Genomic DNA, 21,309 nt, shown 5'->3' with positions numbered 1-21,309 from the left:
CATTTTTACACAGAGACTCCAGTGTGTCCACCATGTCTCGCTGCACAGCTCACTAATACCATAAAAAAAAGCTTGCAAGTGCCCACTGCCAGAGGGTCAGAGTGTGTGTGTGCGTGTGTTTTGACAATAGCGCCATGCTGAATAAAGCCCAGCAGTCGGTCGGGACCGGAGTGCTTGCAACTCCTCCAGTGGGCTTCCATGAGATAAGAGAGTCCAGTCCTCAATGCTCCAATCAAGGCCTGGGGCTTGAGTTTGGAGCTGGGCCCAGATAGCATTAACCCCAAGGGGAGCCAGGAGCCTTCTCATGGGGCTGGGGGAGACTCCTGTCCGGGCCCGGTCCAACCTCCAGCAGCACCTTTGGCCTACATAGCTGTGATTACCAGTCACTTGGACCGAGTTGCACTTTTCTTCTTTCTCTGTTGTTCTTTGGTTGCGTAACGGGCCCTGTTTGAAAATAATAGGCTGCAGAAAACAGCATCTGATAGAGACAGCTGCTGCACTGATAATCATTTCCTCTCTGACATTTGTTCTGCTGCACTGGATAAAAGAAAATGGCAGGAGCACAAGGTCATTTATGACTCTCAAAGTTTATTACTTTAGTTTAGTTCAATGTTTCATGGGGATTTTTCCCCCTCTTTTTTTCCCCTTCTTAATCTATTAAAAAGGCGACCCTGGACAACTTGAGGAGACAAACTTTAAGTTGTCTAATTTGTTGTTGTCTTTTGTTTGTTTGTTATTGACATCACTTTTCCCAGTAATGTCTGACATGGTGCATGTTATGCTCACAGAGAACTACGGTAGCCTGAGACAGTGCATGCGCAGGTGTGCGAGTAGTGAGCGTTACTTGGATAATGACAACAATGAATACTCGATTAAAGCTCACAGAATATCAAAACTACAGCTACACAAGTCAAGAGAGAGAGAGAGAGGTGGGTTAGGATTGCCGTGCTTTCTGCATTATTACTGGGCGGCAAATCTGAGAGCCCTTGTTTACTGGCAGGAAGGTTATGGGAGAGAAGTTTCAACAAACACCCCGGCTTGGGTTGCCATCGAAAAGAACGATGTTGAAAGTAGCTCGCTTCCAGCTCTTCTTTTCTCATCCTCTGGACTGCCTGCAACAACAAAAGTGAATAACCGAATAATCCTGAACTGCCTGAAAATATGGCAGCAAATTAGGAGGAGCTGCAAACTGCCGGACACCTCTTTTCATACGCCAGTTTGTCGTAACCATGCATTCCTTCCATCCATTTCAGATTCTACTTTTGACATTTGGAGACTAAAAGGTATAGTCACCTTAAAAGATCTGTACATTGATAAACAATTTGCCTAAAAACAAAAAAAAACACGTTCTCTCTTCCTTCTACGCATTTTTTCCGTTATTTATAAATAAGGAACTATGTACGTCAGTATGTGCCTGACTTTGAGTCTCTCCCTGAGGAAAAAAATATTTACAAGCTATTGCTGATCCCACCCAATTCAAGAAATTTAGTTTCAGACTTTGTGAAGGTATTTTCTGAAGTAAATTCTGCCACTCTCCACCTGAAAAGTGCCTGGGAGGAGGGTCTGGGGATACAGATTGATGATGACGTGTGGGAGGGGAGCCTTAGCAGAATCCGATCACGTTCCATTAATGCTCGTCACCAGTTAATTCAATTTAAAGTAATACACAGGCTCCATTATTCAAAATCTAAACTGCATAGGATTTTTCCCACAATCTCTTCTTTGAGTGATCGCTGTAAATCTGCTGAGGGCTCCCTGTCGCACCTTTTTTGGACATGTCCAAGGCTGTATACCTTTTGGTGTGAGATATTCAACTGGTTTCCTGGAATGTATGGCTGTGTGTTCAAACCGGACCCTGAGATAGCATTATTTGGGTATTCTCCATCTCATGGTATGGTAATTGCTAAGAGGGTGATATTAAATCTCTGGAAGTCTGACACTGTGCCCCAGTTCAAGACCTGGCTAACTGACCTCACCTGTGTACTGCACATGGAGAAAATCCGGTATGGCATGATGGGCAATCTTACCAAATTTTTCAGCATCTGGCAGCCTTTTCTTTTTTTTTTTTTATCTTGCCCGACTGGACAGAGTTCCCGGACAGTAACTGATTTTACTGCTCACCGCTTACCTCTTTTTAAACGTTTGTCTTGAGAAATATAGTTGCTAGTGATGCAATGTAGCATAATGTCCTGCAATGTAAGCCTTGTTTTGTTTTTTTGTTTGTTTTTCAGTCTGACTTCATTCTTTATATTCTGTAAAACTTTCTGAAAATCTTAATAAAAACATGGTTTAAAAAAAAACAATGAATACTCGAGTACTGGACTATTGGTACCCATCCCTAGCTGTTATCGTGAAAGTTATTTCATTTTTTTAATTACTGCTGGTCACAACACTTTCTGTGAGTAGGAAAATAGGACAAGATGGGCACCAGGTGCTTTCTGTGGCTCACTAGAAAGCATAAGGTTGACATCACGTTTTGTCCAATAGGAGGGAATTCGAGAGGGCCCTGAATCACATTTATTCTACTAGAGGAGTGCTCTTGGGTGTCCTGAATCCATATTTTCCACTGGAGGGACACAACCGAAGGCACTATATTGTGTTTTCATAACTGAAAGGACACATTGGATCAACGTGAAGGGGAAATGCATTTTGAGTGCCCTGCATTGTGTTTTTGCACTGGAAGGGCTTTCAAGCATGGTATGAATCATATTTACTCAACTAAAGGGGCAGCTTTGAGGACCCTGAAAATGAGTTAGGTTACCGCTTGATATTATACAGAAATATAGAGTATATTGACATCAGAGATCCTTCAAGTCTGGGAGGATCATTGACCACAAACCTGCAGAAGAGGAGACATCTCAAACCCTGATATCAAACCAGCACGAGTACTGAAAGAAGAAAACTACAAAAATGAGTTACCTCATTAATAAAACGGAGCTTGTATGGTTTGGAAAACTGACTTTTGAGGAGAAAACGAAGGAGACCAGGAGGAGAAGGAATGAAGAACTAAGAGCCATGGAGATGGGGCGCAGAGAAAGAGTTGCTCTAGAGGCCGTGGAGAAGCTCGAGATTGAGCGTGAGGAGAGAGAAAAATTGTCTGAAAGTCTGAGAAGACAGAAAGAAAAAGATGAGGAGGTGAGGAAGATGCAAGAGGCCAAACGGAGAGATGAGGAGGAGAGGAAGGCCAATGAACTTAAGGCCCTGCGGAAAGCTGAGATGCTTCAGTGGAGTATGCTCTTACAGGTGGATAAAGAAGATCATGGAAAAAGTCCCAAGCACACCATAAAAGCTCTGGAAGAGGAGCAGCAGAGAGGAGGCGAGAGGGGGCTGGGCTCTGTTCCCTGCCAAGAGTAGGAGACAAAGCAAGGCCTGATCTCCAGACCTCTGAGCTCAAGGCAAAACAGCATCAGGGTAGAAAGAAACCCCTGATCAATAACTGGGTTAGAGAGAAAATCAACAGTCAGCCTGATCCCCCAACCTCTGCACAACAGCATCAGGGTAGAAAGGAAACCCTGGTCTTTTTTCATCTGAGAGCTACTTTTAAAAAATGAAAGTGGCCAAGGGCTACTTGCATCAAATCGGTTGCATTTATTTACATAGCTCAGCTGAATTAAGCTACTGTTTGTACATGTATGAAATTGCAATAAGCCAATGCTTATCAATAATCTTAAATTCACATCAATCTCCAAGAAAACATTAGTACTTCATACTTGTTTTTATGGGCCAAATATATGAATAGTGGGAAGAGGTGCATTTACCGTCGTCAGATTTTTATTTTTATTTTTAACACAGTCGGTCAACCTATAGGCGAGCTACTGAAAACCTGCCCGCGAGCTACCAGTAGCTCCCGAGCTACCTGTTGGAGACCCCTGCTCTAATCCATGTCTTAGAAACAGATAGTCAACCTTATCACACACAGGCTCAGGACCGAAAAACAAAACAAAAACCACTTAACAAACAATTAACAATCACAGAGAAGATTAAATATCCAAATATGAAATACAATTAAAATACAAAGATCCAAATAAATACAGTATTGACAATAATTGGAAAAAATGTATCAAAAAAAAGAAAAAAAAATTACCTCAAAGTTGTCATGGTGATGTGATTCTGCCACACAGATTCACCTGCTGGTGTTGCCTTATTGATTGATTTAGGCTCACAGTTTGCTCCACCTGTGTTCAGGCACAACCCTAAGGTGCACTGGAAACCCCACCAATGCAGGGGTGCTGTGATGAAATCCAACTACAGTCGTTACGGTTCAACATTACACCAATTTGTTTGTCAAAATGGATTCTGTTTAACAATCCAGCCCAGGACATCAGCTTCCCAAGAATTTCAACTTGTTCACAGTTTGTTGTCGTGTGTCTGCTTCTGTCTGTGTCAAGTCGCAGCTCACAGGCTGGCTCAGACTTCCAGATCCCCCCCCCCCCCCCCTTATTTTAAGTCATTTTAATCAGACACAGCAATAAATAAATTAAAAAATAAAGTAGACGCGCGGCCGAGTCTGCGGCCGCACATCGGAGAACAACACAGAGAGCATGACAGCTACTTTACTGACTTTACAGCCTATTTTAAGCCATTTTAATCAGACACCGCAATAAATTAATTAATTGTTCTCCGATGTGCCGCACAACACAGAGAACATGACAGCTACTTTGTGTCTCATATTGTGTCATTTTAGTCAGATACAGACATGAAACTCTGGATTTCTCCTTAATGAAGGCTGTCAGCGTTGTGTACCCGCGTGCTTGTCCTCGTGCATGAAGTGTACCGTGCTGAAGCACACCTCTCCGAAGTGTGCCAAAAGCCAAGGAAGTGTACCGAGCTGAAGCACACCTCTCCGAAGTGTGCCAAAGCCAAGGAAGTGTACCGTGCCTGAGCACGATACGGAGCAGTCACACTGGTCAAACGAACTGGACTTTAGCGTTGAAGCGTGCTTGGGCACAGTACGGATGGCCAGTGTGACCGTAACCCGTGTCTCAATATTCACAAATGCACACAGAAGGATTCACAAATGTATTTCAATGCACACACAAATATTTATAGTTGTGTATATGTAATAGAAATCCACAAATATATAATATACATATATATTTAAAAACACATTTGGATTTTGTTACATTTATATACAAACTGTTCAGTCTGCTTTTACAAACTGTTTGTCATTCGTGAACCTCACTGCAGGGAAATGTCTGTAGCCAATCAGATTTATTACTGTAAATATTATTTATCTTATTTTACCTCATTTTATTTTATCTATTTTACCTTATCTTATTTTATTTTATCTTATTTTACCTTATTTTGGTTGTATTGCACCGTCGGACGGAGACAAACGCAATTTCGATTCCACTGTACGTCTGGCATATTTTGAAATTGACAATAAAGTTGACTTTGACTTTGAGAGGTCTGCTTCCTATTCAGCCAACCACAGTAGCGTAGATTCAAATGTATGTTTTAATGTGATCACTTTAGCATTACATCTGCGCAGACAGCAATTCGCCTAGCTATCAGACAATCTGATTAAGTCATCTTTATTCTGACCAACACAAATAGTCTCTGTGATTGTCATACTTAGATGGAAAGTTGTAGCAGAAGGGGGCTGTAGAGGGAGGAGACGAGCGCATTATGGAGAGGAACGCACCAGAGGGGACGAGCTGGGAGAGAGACGTGCAACCCGAGAAGAACCCGACAATGTTGAAATTCTTCAAAATGCAGAGGCTGTGAATGTTCAGTTCTGTTTGTCTATAAATAGGCAACAATATTAGTTCAATCATGGTGTTTCTCTTCGTTAACGATTATTGAATCGAAATAAGAAATAAATGCACGCCATTTATTTTTCTGTCATTCCAAACATATTAACATGTGTGGGGGAAAACGCGATCTTTATGCCTTCTTTTGTTGTGCTTTTTGATGTCTCCTCCTAACTACAATAACAGCAGCCTTTTTGTGCGTAACACTGGTCTCCTGCATTAGCATCTTCCTTTCAAAGGTGTTAAATACAGACACCGTCATAATCATAATCACTGCAGTTTTTGTCAGGCTTGGTAAATCGCAATGCGTGTACTATCATAACTTATTTGCATTTTCTCCTCCCAGTATTCTGCACGCTAGAGCAGAAACGCCCCATGTTGCATATTCTTAGACCATCCAATCGTGGAGCTTGACCGGCAGCCAACTAGTGGCTTCAAACTAAAAGTTCTGTGCTGAAATACATTTCACATGTGTGGCAAAATAATATTAAAACGACTACGTATTTGTATTAGTAATGAAGGTTTGCATATTGTTGTTGATTTATATTTACGGACCGATAGTCGCGTTAGCTTGAAGCTAGCTCGTCAAACGGAGCTCAGACCGGAAGTATGGGCCATGACCCTCATTTTAGTATGTTGCTAACCACATACTAACGGTCGGGTTAGTATGTAGTTATATTTATTTAGGCTATGTAGTAGTCAGTATGTAGTGTGTGGTTTCAGACACATACTACATACGGACTGACGGTCGTGCTAGCTTGATGCTAGCTCATCGAACAGAGATGGAACCGAAGTATGTCACATATTTTAGTTTGTTGTAGTATATGTAGTAGTATAGTATATGTATAGTATATGTAGTATGTAGTTTCGGACACAGCTGTAGTTTCAATATTGAACAAGAGGTGGAATAATAATCTACTTTTGCTCCAAATATTAAAAGGCTAAACAAACGTATCAGCAGATAAGTTTGAAGGAAAACTGTGTATGACTCTTGATCCCACCAACAGAGACAAGAGAGGTTATTTGTCGCTTGTTACTTTTTATGGTTGTCTTTCTTAACCTCCCTTGTATTCGAACTACTCATTTTGAACATTAGTTTGTCTGTATCACGACAAAGAAGTGTCTTTAATTTAGAACACGGATGTTTTAAAAAAAACAAAAAGCAGCCGAACCTGCTCTTGAGTAGCTCCTAATCTGTACACCACTGTTCTTCTGGTCCCGGCTCAGCTTACATTACATAACAGAGCTGTACAGCAGCTTTCATGTGTGCTTTTTTTTTTTTTGCTGCATATACAGTCTGTTTGTGTTCGCAGAAGTGTCTTGTGCGTGTGTTGTGCATGTGTTTGTAGGCCTGCATGTTTGGCGCCAAGGCGGTCGGGTGTTATGGCTAGAGCGGGTGATTCCAGCAGCAGCTTGAACGATGGGCAGAGCTCCTTGCTTCCTTTCCAATCTGTGCTTCCATCACGGAGCAATCAGACGGGTTTGATAACGCTCAATCTGCTGCCGCATCGCACAGATCTCCCTGTCCTCTCCTCACCCACTGCTTTCTTGCCCTCATTACCTTCACTCGTCCTCCTCCTCACTGCACTCTCTGACATCGTCTCATTAGCCTTATTCCTTCCTCCTGCTTACCTCTTCCTCTCTATTACGAATTTTCTTCTCCTACTTATTATGTCTTATTCAGCCCTTTTTACCTTTGAGTAAGTCTGGTAACTGATCTTGAATTTTAGGAATTCAGTCCTTTAAAGACTGAATAGAATAAAAGGTCAGTTCAGCCACCTTACAAAACAGTGACACGCTTTACAGAAAAGCCTTTTTTTTCCCGATTCATTTTGGGCTTTATTTAGATATGGCCGTGTAGAGTAGGAGATCAAGAGAGAGATTGGGGAATGACATGCAGGAAAGGAGTTGCAGGTTGGACTTGAACCCTGGACGCCCTTTGAGGGCTAAGGGCGCACTCACAGTAGGCCATCGGTACCGTTCCCAAGCAAGCTTCATCCTCAAAGTCCAGTTTTTTTACGCATGGTACACTTCCTTTGCCCTGGCACGGTTGGACGAGGTGAGTTTTATTTCTGTATCTGACTTAAATAAAAAATAAAATAAGCCACAAAGTCTGTAAAGTTACAGGCTTGTTCTCTGTGTTGTTCTCCGACGTGCGGACGTAGACTCAACAATGCGTCCATTATTTATTTATTATTTTTGAGTCCGCTTCATGATCATGTAAAGCCATGTACAAGAGGTAACTGTGCTCAGGTCCGGTTAGTCCTGGAGCAGTGTGAATGCAGGCCAGCGGGGGGGAATGGGGAGCGGGGTCAATAATTGCTTCAGCACGGTACGGGACAACTGGGCCTAGTGTGAGTGCGCACCTAATAGCCTCTGTACATGGGGCACCACCAAAGCGCTAGCTAGGCCATCTAACTGCACAGGAAAAGTTTTATTTAAAGTGGTATTTACCTTCATTATGTTACAGCGGCAACTTGTTTAGAAGACAAATATCTTAAATCTTGAGACCTGAAACTGAAACTATCTGCAAAACAAGATACCAAAAGCAGGAATGCAACAACTCTCAATATAATATTGAACAATTCGGTATGGCATCCATGCTTGTGAATTGCTGTTTTACGGTTTTGCGGACAGGCTTCCACGCAAAGTATTTCTCTCTGAATTGGCTCTGTTTGTGTGTGCCTGTGAGTCCTTGCACTGGGATAAGGAAACCCCTTTCCAGCGAGTAAATATCCAATCACCATGCGCTATAGTTAGGGAAGCTGACAACACCACACACATTATACTTTTACATGGCAAGGGAAGTAGTTCCTTATTATTCAGTTTCTGATTGATGACACAGAAATAGGAAGAAGCTGTCACCGTTGTTTAAAGTTGCTTTAATTGTAGGCATTACCGCTTCCCTGGCAAACAATGCAAGGCAGTTTATAAAAAACACAGCAAGCAGGCCATCAGGAGTTATATAAGGAGTGAATGAGAGGAGAATAAAATGTCAAGTGGTGGTGTAAAGATTTACAGATAAGGTTAAGCTCTTGTATTAATCTAACTGATTTCCTGTTCTGCCCAGAGCTTGTCATTACAATGGCCTGTTGAGCAGCCAATTACTCTTTAATGCCTCCGAAATATTATTGGAGAAGGTTTCATGTCAAGAACATAAATAACAGATACACCAGAAAACCCGTTTTTACCCACAGTATAGGAGTCTGAAGATGTATAGAGCTGGAGAGTAGTAAGAATTGAATGGTTAAACTCAATGGTAATAAATACAATGGGTTTAATTGTGGGATAATTTAAGAAAATTAATTTTAGAGTGTAAAATAGATAAAAACTATTTTCCACTTTGAGGAAAACAGCTCTTTTAGTTTGCTTGATTTTTATGTTGATCACTGTGACGCTGCCGAAGCTGTTTGAATGTTTCTCTGATCTCCCAGAGAAAGAATGTCAGAACAATAGGTGTTTCTCTTTGTCGAGCTTCCTCAGAAGAAGAAAAGGCATGACAAGGTGGTGCAACAAATACCTTCCTAGTTTATCAGACATTAGTCACACATAGCAACACAAATACACAATTCCAGTGTACCTCTCTCGCGACACATTTGAATTCAGTGCATGCGTGTCTGTGCGTACCTGTGGCGAGCAGCTTGCGTGTGCGAAGGAAGCTGATAGCCAGCCTCATGATGGAGGCCTTGTCCAGGTGAGCGCTGACGCTGTGGGGGAAAGGCAGCTGGTGAGCGAGGTCGTAGAAAACCTCGGTCTCTTTGCTGCGCCTGCAGCGAGCCGCATCCCGAGACTTCTCTTTACGCCGCTCTGAGCTGTTCCTGGATGGGCAGAGTCAGAAAGAAGGACAGTTACATCTTCAGGGCATTTTTTTTGTTACTTTAGAGTGTTTTAAGTTTCATAATTTTCCTGAAATCAATCCGTCCTGGAAATCAGGTTTTTTTTTACATCCTTGAGATGGTTCCTGTATGAATGCACTCATTGTACCGGTCTCTTGACATTACTCAGACTTAGACTGGAGACTTATATTCTCATTATGATTAGCGTGTACAGTATGATTTTAATTCTGCAGATAATGTCCTACAGAAACCTCAGATGCATCTTCTTTGAAGAACCCAATGATAAACTTCACAGTTAATTTTACTGAAGTTCACTCAAGTGTTTTAGAATAAAGAACATGGATGTGTCTGTTCTCTGCAAGTCTCAGACAAGTGGAGTCTCAAGTCTCTGCTGGCACAGTTCAGCTACACTTTAAGAAATAGACCTATAAACCTGGAGGAAAAAAACACATTGGAAAAATTCTAAAAATATTAAAGAGCCTGTGATGTAAAAAAATAATGAAATGCCAACCTATCAATCTACTACAGATTATCGCAGGAAAAAAAACATTTGACCTCACTACAAATACACTTTGTAATAGTGTGTCACATTGTGTGACCACAACAAACAGCCCCGAGTACATCACAGATTCAAACATTTACAACACTCGACTTCTTCATTGACTTAAGCCTTTTCCTGAACCCATTGATGACTGAAGCAATTTTAGCTTCTGTCCCAATGAGAGAAAATAACATCAAAAGTAACAGCAAAACTTAAAAAACATTTAATTTCAACACAGACGCTATTGAGAAAGAAAAATAGCACAAAGAGAAATATTCATTGTTTGAGTTACAGTGACATACTGTATAAAATAAGAAACATAGATCTATGACTATTTGCTTATTTGTTTTAAGACATTTACTTACATTTTAATAGACAATAAGGCAGCGTTTATCTCTGCTATCCAGTTCGTTAAAGGAATTAAATTTGACTTCATTTGACGTTTTTATTATCTCAAATTGTTAAAAAAAAAAACACTTAAATAAATGTTTATTTGTATTTTAAAGCTTTTCTAATCAGTTTCCTCTATCCTCTCAGCCTTATAGCTTAAAAAAAGCTATATATTAAAAATATGATAAATGATATTTAATGATATCTCAGATGACTTTAGGTACTGATGTGTCCAGTTCAGTGTGTTTATTTGATCAATTTGTTCCTTTTTGATTTGGATTGAGCAAGCACTTTATTTGATTTGACTACGTGTTTGGAGGCCAGCCACCATGACGCTCCACGTGTGGGTTTAAGGCTTTAAATAAATAAAAAGCAATTTGTCTCTAAAAGGAAACCTCAAAGTGGACAGCAGTTTAGAGCTGCTGAGCTTTGTGATTATTTTCATTTCCTCAGGATTATTCTGTTGTTTAAGACAAGATAGAAACATTGGGACAGTAATCCTTAGAATGAAACTAAGAAAGTCATGTCCATAAACACTTTGACACCCACACAATGCCAGCCAGCAGAACTCTGGATTACAACAGTTACTTCTCATGTGAGTGACCATCTTGTCTTACATCTTTTCCACAAGTGTTTGATAACTGCAGTTGAGGGATCACCACAATAAATGTGTGTATATACATATATATATATATATCTCTAAAGATTGAAATACATCTAAGAAAGATATCACCCGATGTATCAGTATCAGATTTTCTCTCTCCCAACATCAATATCTGTATCGGCACCAACAATACCATATCAGTCCGGCCCTATAGATTACATCCTCTTTAACATGTCTCCATACCACCATCATTAAAGACATGATAGTTTTAATCTTTGAAAGAACAAAGTTCTGGGAACACAGATACATATACATAATGTAGCAACAGGTACACCACCAGTCAAAAGTGTGGACACACAACAGTAACAGTATTATCAATTATACAGTATATTACTGTAAATCATTATATTATAGCTACTGTACGCTGTACCCACTTTTTTTCCCACATTTTATAATGATAGTAGATGTTTAAATAAATATAAAACAGTTCATTTCATTTTTGTTTTGGAGAGTGGTGCATACATACGTAGCTATCAGCTTCACTATTTCTATTTATATGAGAAACACAAGTCAAACATTTAAGCATAAGCCTTTTGATCAAAATGTTTTTGAGACAAGAACATGCATTTCAATCAGGCGTGTCCAAACATTTGACTGGCACTGTCAAGTGACTAGAATTCAGAGGGAAAGATTCAACGCCTGAATGTGTGAATAATGCTGCACCCACAGGTGAGAACTCTTTTGAATTTTGCAGAAATAACAAAAACTGTGTCAACCAATTCTTCACCTTATTCACAGTTTGAAAGTTTGGGATTATTTGCAACAGTTTTTATTTTTTTCTACCCAGGCAGTGGTTTACACCCAGCACAATAAAACTGTTATCAGCCCCGAGATAGAAACATCAATACTTCCGCTGTTGCTACATTTTTATTTTCAAGGACCTCGGGCGTTCCAGAAAGGCCATTATTCTGTCACCACAACATGAAATGTAGGAAGTGTTAACAGAGTGCCAGTCAACTCCAAGCCTCACCGCTGGTCTCATAAAGAGCAACACGAGTCCCACGAGGAGGATTAAAGAGTTTGTATTCCAAATTCAACTGATGTCTGTGTTTCACAGCATCAGAGCGAGCATGTTGTGTTTTAACGTGAGCTGAGCATGAAATCAGATTAAGGTTAAAGACATCTGGCTGAACAAAGAGCTTCACAGCGTCTGATCTGTCTGCAGGCTCTGTGACGATGATAACTTCAAAAACCACAACAGATGAGGTGAGGCTCTGCTGAACTCTAGATGCTCTCCTGACTCAGTGGTGACACCGTGCTGCTTATCACAGGGGATCAAAAAGCTGCTACAGGACTGCAAACAGACAAACATTTGATCGAATCAACTTAAAAAAAGGAAAAGTACCGGTAAGTAGCAAACACAACTTGTGTGCGAAAAAAACAAAAACAATGGGCCAAACTAGAGATGAACAAGTTCTTTGGAGAAGACTGAAAACAATAAAGATAAGAAAATAAATGATAGATGGAATACTGAAAAGCACATCATTACATCAAAATGAACCCAATCTGAGCTTTTTGTTTCAAATGACGTTCCATAGAAATGATCAAATGTCATTTCAAACGGAGTAGAGAGTAATCTATCTTCCTGTTCTTGAATATTTACCCGAACACCTCGCATATTAAGCACTGCTATAAAAACACAGGGAAATGTTAAATCAGATGTTACGTTGCATTCATGTGCTATCAAAATAATCTGGAAAAAGAAAAAAAGATTGTCTTGCTTTAAAATTGCACATAATCAGACTGTTGAGTGGAAGCAATGAACGACTTGCTGAGTTCATGTCGAATTAGAAGAAACCTGGTGGATGAAAATAAATGATGGGTTGATGAAACTAAAAACATCATGAAAGGAAAGTTGTTGTTTTTTTTTATTCCCTCATTTGTAATTTGACTTTTTGTATTGAGTTTTAACTGCAGGTTGACGAGACAAAAAATGGCCAGATATTGTAAGGATCTTTTCTGTAATGCTGTCAAACACTAAACTATCTGAGCCTGTCAGTGGGAAAAACATGCCCTGTCACTGGCAATTACCACATCCTCCATGCGCTCACTACAGCACAGTTCGCTGCCACACCAGTCAGTACTCCTGTTTCCACAGCGAGCACCGTGGTCCATCTCCAACGCGTCCACTACGCTCTGCTCTGTTTCAAATAAGCTCCAATAATATGCTTGATGGAGCCCGCTGCAATCACGTGTCTATCCTAATATAATAGATCGACCCAGACGGGGAGTCAGACAAGTAAAGGCACAGAGCATCCGGTCAATTTCAAAATAAAACACAATATACGGACTCAGTGGCAAAGACGGGGCACAGCACGCACTGTGGAAATTGGAAGTTAATGATGCTCTTTGATCAGGCACTTTGTCTCACACGGATAACCCAGCTAAAAGCTTCTGAGGCCGAAGCAAGATGTCTTTTATACAAATGTTGCATCATCATGACGATCAAAGCAATTAACAACTTCATCTGAGCCACTGCAACTTACCACTAAATGTTCCTACAATTGGTATGGTATCAAAGTCAAAGGAAAGCTGTAATTGTTGAGAGAGAAAACTTGTGTTTAGTTACACTCTGAAGCTTTGTGTCTTTGAGTTCTTTTGAATTTGTACCAGTTGTTTTAATTACCTCAGTTCAACCATATAATCATCACTGCCAACATTAACAAAAACACACACACACACACACACACAACCTGACACAGTGAGTTCTGAAAAGGCCGACATGTTCTCTTGTTCGCTTTCACAACCTTCTTCCCTTTAAATTACATTGTGGCATTTTGAATTTAATGACTTAGCTACTCCACATGTTAGAGTTCTTTAGAAGACAACATCTTATAAGATTGTTGCCCTAGATTAGTTTAGATTAGTTTAGGTCCATGTATTTATCACAGAGTGGGCAGAAAGAAAAGGGTGTCAAGGAAAACTGGTGTATTTTCAGCCTGAGGTGAAGAGAATACAGTTACAGTGAGGGAAGCCATCAAAGCAACTATCATGTTTCATATGTGGTAAGTGTTGTTGGTGGGGTTAGCAACAGGTGAATTCTATAATGACTTAAACAGTGAGCCTGTTTTGACTCATTGCATCCTGTATATATCCAGTTTAAATGTTAAAATATGGGCTGGAATCTGCACAGAACAGTATCTTAAAGTACCAAACAGCATAAATGCTGCAGCAAAGGAATTTAAGTGTGAGTTTAAATAGCCTTTGTGTTGTGTGTATGTGTGGTGTACTGGAATCATTTTAAACTACAAAGAGGTTGAGCAAGCCCTCAATACATTTTCAACTAACGTATTGCTTGCATAAAATATAGACAAACTCAATAAAATAAATGATCTAAGGGGTGCAGATGGCCTAGCAGTTAGGTCATGCCCCATGTACGGAGGCTATAAATCAAATCAAGTCAAATCAAGTTTATTTGTATAGCACATTTAAAAACAGCTTCATCTGACTAAAGTGCTTTACAGGCAATGTGTAAAAGCAAGAAATCATGTAGACATATAGTCCTCTAAGTGAGCAGCCCAGGCTCAAATCCAACCTGCAGCTCTTTTTTCTTATGTCATTCCCCACTCTCTCTCTTTCCCTGATTTCCTAATGTACCCAGTGTCCTATCAAAATAAAGGCCAGTAAAAGCCCAATAATAAACACTTTTATCAACTTCCACCTCAGAGGATGAACTCATTTTTCTTTCAACACATATTTAATGTAGATTGTAACTCTTCTTTTATTAGGGATTTTCTTTTGAATCTTTGGAAACTATTTTCAAACATGATATAAAAAAAATAAATTAAAAAAAAGCACTTCAACCCAGGGATCCCTAAAATTGTTCCATCTTCTGAGGATGAAATGAGAAAATGTCATATCTGGGGACTCAAGAGTTTCTTTACTAACTTAAACTTTTTCCAGAATGTTCTAAATGAAGAAACGGAGGGAACCTAGAGTATGACAAATTGCCCCGCAGGAAACTGAATATTCTTCCTGCATATGTATACGACAATAAATAAAAAAAAAGGTGTGAAAACCATCAACAACTTCATTGTTACAAAAAAATCACATTTTAAAATCCTAGCTGTCACAATCACGCAATCAAACACTTAAGGGAGAATATAACACACATCTAATAGGAGAGGCAGAGCACAGCAGCACCATTATCTTATCTCATCGAGTGTGTATTGCATCAGTGTGTGTCCCTTATTCCTCAGAAACTCATTAACCCCACTGACAACCACCCATACCCTCATTATTACTGATGAGCTGCAGACAGACACTTACCGCCTCCACCACGTCAAGTCAACTGGAACGGCTAACTTCTGCTAGCTCCTGAGTCTGTGTGTGTGTGTGTGTGTGTGTGTGTGTGTGTGCCACACTACACTCTTTGATAGTCTGGGACCATTGTTGCCGCAGGTCCCTGCAGACTATATCAGGATATGAGACAATAAGAGTCGCAGCGCTTCATCGAGGCACCAAGCCTTCTGATGTCCTCACGCACACACACACACACCAGAGGTCAAAGTGCAGGAAGTGCACTCACTCCAACACTTTTACTATGTGTCTACCACGTAGAGTGTGAAATCACTGCCGCTCTACTGGAAAATTCCCATACTGTCTATGGTTATTACCCCATTCCGTCTCTTTAACTCCATTCTTTCCAGAAACCATTGAGTGATCTAAAGTTCAAATATTCACTCTGTAGTCCTTTACATTTTCTAGTTATAAGACAAAATAAGCAATTTGAACGCTAAGCTTGAGCTGCAGGAACCTGCAATGTGAACATTTTTTTTTTTTACTTTTATAACATTTTATCAAATAATGATTCAATTCACCAATAAGCTTCAGTCCCTCTGTCACCGGGAGGTCACACAGGTGCTTTTCTTTCATGCACCAAACTTACATTTTCAGTCCAGTTTGTTGTACCTTTAATCTCTGAATCTCACTCTTTCGATTTGTGCTCGGCTTCACACACAGCCCACCCCCCTGCAGGACCGGTTCAAACTGGTCTTTGTTTAGTTTTTCCTACTTCTACATTGTGTCTCTTATTGGCGTCTTACAGAAAAGGTGCTCCAATAAATAAACTTCCCTTCAGCATTCACCTTCGTTGGTCGCCATTCAGTGCAGCAGACGTACACATGCATGAAAAGACAGCACAGTGTGGCGGCGGAGGTGAATGAGTTCATGCACTCACACTAAGAAAATAGAGCAACTATTTGAGTTATGCCAAATACCACATATTATCACACGAACCATACGCCTGTGAAGGCAAAACGTCCTAATGCAAGACTATTGAAGCTTATATCAGAAGGATAAAAATAACTTATCTTCTCACGAAAGTCTTGGCATTATGAGAATACGTTTGTTCCATGGAACTGATCCTATCTTATATTGGTATCGGGGCTGATATTGACACAATTTACGTACGTTCGGACTGACAGTGCCGATCAATGTCACTGAACAAGAAAGATCGTTGGGCACTTCTCAACTCGCACAGTCTCACTTTGAAGACATTCAGACTGAACTGTAAGAAATGTCCACAAATGGTCTCTATGACGACATTCAGGCGAGCGGGAACAGCTCCTTCTATGTGATCAGAAAGTACAATACTTACAAATCATTTTAAAAGATTTACTTTCCTTACAGTTGCTACTGCTTCCTGTATGTATGTGAAGCCAGCACAATGCCAGGTTTACTACAGCTTTGTGTAGCCTTACACATAATACCAACAACAACAATAACCCTACTAGTTAAGATACTAAAAATATCTGAATCAGCATCGGTGCATGTATCGGAATCGGATTGAAACTGAAAAAAAGTGGATAGGTGCAGCTCTAGTTATAGAGGAACAAATGCAAAAATCTGTATATAAAATAAAGGGGCGCCCAATGCTGAAAAAATTAAAGACAGCAGAAAAAAAAGCAATACGTTTTGATTAAACACAAAGTATCAGCATCAGCCACTAAAATATGGGCAAGTCTCTGCCAAGTTCATCATGAGTTAACAAAGTGTTTAGTTTTGCAAGTCCAGCTAGCGCTCTAAAAAGAACATTCATTTTTATCACGTTCATCCTGGCTATTGTTCTTCCTATTCTGACCGTTTTTTTTCTTTCTCTGCTGTGTGCAAAAGCCATCAGATAACCAAACAGTTTGCATTCAAGTTATCTTCTGGGGAGAAAGTTATCAGGTTCCATTCCCTAAATATCTGGACATTCCTTGACAATGAGCGGAGTCATTGTTTGATCACAGATTATAACATGACATTTGAATGAATTATACTTAGTTTACATTCGGGCCCGACCGATATGGTGTTTTTGGAATTGAAACCAATATTGATATTGCGGAGAGGGAAAAAAAATCAGATAACAATATATCGGCCGATATCTTTCTTTTGTCCATGCGTTGATCCCTCAAATGCAGTGTAATACAATGATCCTCCAAATGAAGAGCTATTTGACTTGTGAATGAATGTAATGAGCCGATACCGAAAGTCACTGGATACGTTGATATCGCATATCATCAGCTGGCCGATTAATCGGTCAGGCTGTCGTTTACATCAAGTCATTTTATAAGCTTCTCCTCTGTGGGAAATGATTAGTCTTTTGTCACTTATCATGCAGTTCAATATACTTTAGTAAGCAATCTATTGAATGCATATGTGGCTTTACTGCAGGCTACATGTTCAAAGGCGGTGACCTAGTTGTTAGTGCGGGCGCCACACGTATGGAGGCGGGCAGCCCGGTTTCGGGTCTGGCCTATGGCACCTTTCCTGCGTGTCATCCCTTCTCTCTCTCGCCCCGATTTCTGACTCTATATCCACTGGTCTATCTCTAAAATAAACCTTTAAAATACATAAACATGTTCCTCTCACAAACAGAGACTAGCTCTGTGATGCAACATTTCAACTGCAGCCAATTGGAGATGTGTGACAGATACACACCCAGCCCGTCACAACAGTGACTGCTCCTCCTGGATTGTCTCACTGCCCCAAGCCAAAGTTCAAACCTACCAAGCCCGACAAACATACTGAAGACGTCATCAAGACACACAAGCATGTTCACCTGTAGTGACTAATGACGCTCCGCACCAACAAAATAAATACAGCCTGAAACGTTTTCTCTTCATGCTGATAGAGTTGTGGCCTAAAACAGAAGCCCTATATCTACCTCTGACTGATTGACGTCCTTAAATGAAACACAGCAAAGTTAAAGATGAAGACATCACCTGAGTCACACCCCTGATTCCCGTTCTCACCAGAACACCGACGTAAAAGCTCAGATAGCAATCTCTGTTCTGCTATGATTCACCGGCACATCTTGATGCTGCTTTTAGACCTGTGAGAATAGGAACCTGAGTCGGGCAGATGCCAGGTGAAAGCTATTTTGATCCTCCTGCACTCGCTCAAATATTACATGCAAAAGCCCTACAAGGATCTCTGAGGTCCGCCTGCAGCGTCTGCAGTGTGTAAGCAGTCACGACTCTGGGTTTCTGTTTGTGTTCTTTGCCAAGGTGCTGTTGTGATTGTTGACGACATGAAGAAGAGTTGGTGTGTCATGCTCCTTTTTTAAAGGTCTTTTTTTTTTATATCTTTGTACTTTTACTGTACCTCATTTCATAGGGACTTTAGCTAAAATCCTTAGTTAATCTTCATTTAAAAGAAGAAACATGATCAGCTTTGAAAATATGATTCAGTGTAATAAATACAATTTTTATCTTCTTAGAAAAACAAGTCTTGTTATGTCCCATGTAGATGAGTGGTATTAACTCCTGCAGCAGAGACAGTTCTTCTCTGATCTTCTCATATTGCATTAACTGTTAAATGGATCTTTTTTTTTATCTTATCAAGATAAAAGCATTCTTTTGAGGACAACTTCACGTCACACGCTGACTGCAAATGAATATAGTAAAGATTATTCTCTCAACAATCGACCTGCTCGAGCTAAGCGATGCATAAATAATATGTTTAGTAAAGGTTTATTCTACACCTAAATACGATTTTACCTACAGGTGATACAAAAAAACCTTAAAGGGACAACTCATATTTTTTTTTTTCAGTGCAAGGTAAATAAAGAGAAAGAAGGTCTGCTTTTCAAGGTCGGGGGTTGACTTATTGGTCAAACTGACACAAGACTGTCACTGAGTAGGCAGTAGTTCTTGCGCAGACAGACCTGGATTCACTAAAATGTAACATATATGTAGAATATGTCATCTGCTGGATTTTTCGAACGCACATTTTTTAACCCAAATCAATTATTCTAAAATCGCTGCGTAATCAAACAGTCTCTTGTTTCTATGACGACAAGGCTGCCTTAGTTTTTTCTTTTCCTTCAAATTCTAAACTCTTAAAATGTCATGGCGTTGATGACACACTTGTGATGTCATGACAAATCAATGTGATTCTTTGTTTGTTTTTTTAGAAACATCTGCTTTTCTCGTAAGTTAAAGTCAAGGATTGGTAAAACATCTGCCTGCTATAATAGACTTTGGATAATGCACTGGACTTTTGCCCTACTGCATTTTTGATGCTTACGGTTAGTTTGTGTAAGTGTTCTTGTTCTGTCACTCAAGTAAATGGTTTCAGTGCTTTTTCCAACATTAAAGGAACGATAAATCAAGAAAATGATGCACTGAGACAGAGAGGAGGAGGGGGGGGGGGGGGGGGGGGGGGAGGACAGGTAGCAGACATACCTGACATTCTGACAGTTATGTGATAGAAATAAGGCTGTCACTCGAAACCACAGACACAGTCACAAGGCCAGTCAGCACACACGAGGCCAGAGGACACACACAGAGACACACACACACACACACACACACAGGCATGCACTCACATGCACACGCACACACACACGCACCCTCACACTCCAAAACTAAATGTGTGGTTATCAGCTGTAACAGGTGTAAGAACCTGAGTCATAGTGTTGGAGACGACAGTAACAGCTTGAAATGAACAAGAGACAACAAGAGCAGTCTTCACACTGTCAGAGTGACTTAACACACAAACTAATTCAGAGTCTGTGGTTGATCGAGGAGCTGTTAGTGGATCACTAAATGACTCAATACTAGAATTTTTCAGGAAAAACAAATGTTAAAGGTTTTTTTTCTTTCATATATTTCTAACTTTTTTAGCCTGGCTAAATGTATTTTGAAGTGCTTCCCGTGGTCTCATTATTGGTCAGTACTATGTTTGTTTGTTTTTATCGCCCAGGGGTAGTACATCATCATGAAATGTATTTTCTCATGTATTATTTATTATTCTTAATTCTCTATTTGATCATATTTTTGTCCTTAATCTATTCTCCAAAACTCCTGCTCAGGGAAAATGACTAATCAAGGACAGAAAAGTCAATTTGATCATATGTATCGTATCTGTATGTTGGAGAGAAATACACAGATGTTTCTGGAACTTTACTTACTGGAACTTTTACATTACTTTTTGCAGCTTAATCTAATTAACGATCAATTTCGAGAAAAATCTAAATAATGAGCCTATTTGGTACTTTTATAATCTGTTAATGATAGCTGCCCAGATTAACACAGTACAGTAATAATGACCGTTTTGAGTGCTTAAATTATAAAGTGCAGCTGACATTTACAGCCTTTACTTAAGTCTAATCTCTAATCAGCGCCACCCCCCCCCCCCCTCCAAAAAGGCTGCAGAGAATTAAACAATGCTGCTGAGCCAGTTCTTATTGATTAAAACTCGTTCGGTAAGCTCATGGGCAAACTAAAGCTACTTTACTTTTTTTTTTTGATTGACACATCTGTTAATAGGGTTAGACTGGAACACTTACCAGCATTAGAGCCCAAGTTATATATAGATATAAGCATACCAAGTGACTAGCGCCATCGGCTAATTACATTTTTAACAATTTTTCACATGTCAAATACCATTTCATTTGAGTTTCATTGTATTACACTAGCAGTTCTCTTTCTGGCTGTCACCAGCAGAGTGTACTATATGGATTACAACATGCATATCTCTGTTTGAGAAATGCATTTGATAAATCAACACAATAAATGTGTGTGCATATCTAAATGTATCTATCTTTAAAGATGGAAGATAGATAAAGTAAAGATCTGCCGATATTTCAGTATCAGATTTTTTCCTTCCATAGAATTGGTATCGGCACGAACAATT

The 21,309-nt window shown here is 39.9% G+C and overlaps 1 protein-coding gene across 1 annotated transcript in view; it reads right to left on the bottom strand.

Annotated features, from left to right (window-relative positions):
• epas1b (endothelial PAS domain protein 1b) overlaps positions 1 to 21,309 on the bottom strand; it is a 58,209-nt gene that overhangs the window by 21,719 nt on the left and 15,181 nt on the right. Inside the window, exon 2 of the mRNA XM_061040394.1 lies at positions 9,381 to 9,571. Within this exon, the coding sequence (XP_060896377.1) occupies positions 9,381 to 9,571 (191 nt within the window). The remainder of the gene's footprint in view (positions 1 to 9,380; positions 9,572 to 21,309) is intronic.

The sequence above is a fragment of the Labrus mixtus genome, chromosome 6 (assembly GCF_963584025.1).
Source record: "Labrus mixtus chromosome 6, fLabMix1.1, whole genome shotgun sequence".
NCBI classification, from domain to species: Eukaryota; Metazoa; Chordata; class Actinopteri; order Labriformes; family Labridae; genus Labrus; species Labrus mixtus.
The sequence above is the reverse complement of the archived record's forward strand: the minus strand, read 5'-3'. Positions and strand labels throughout refer to the sequence as shown.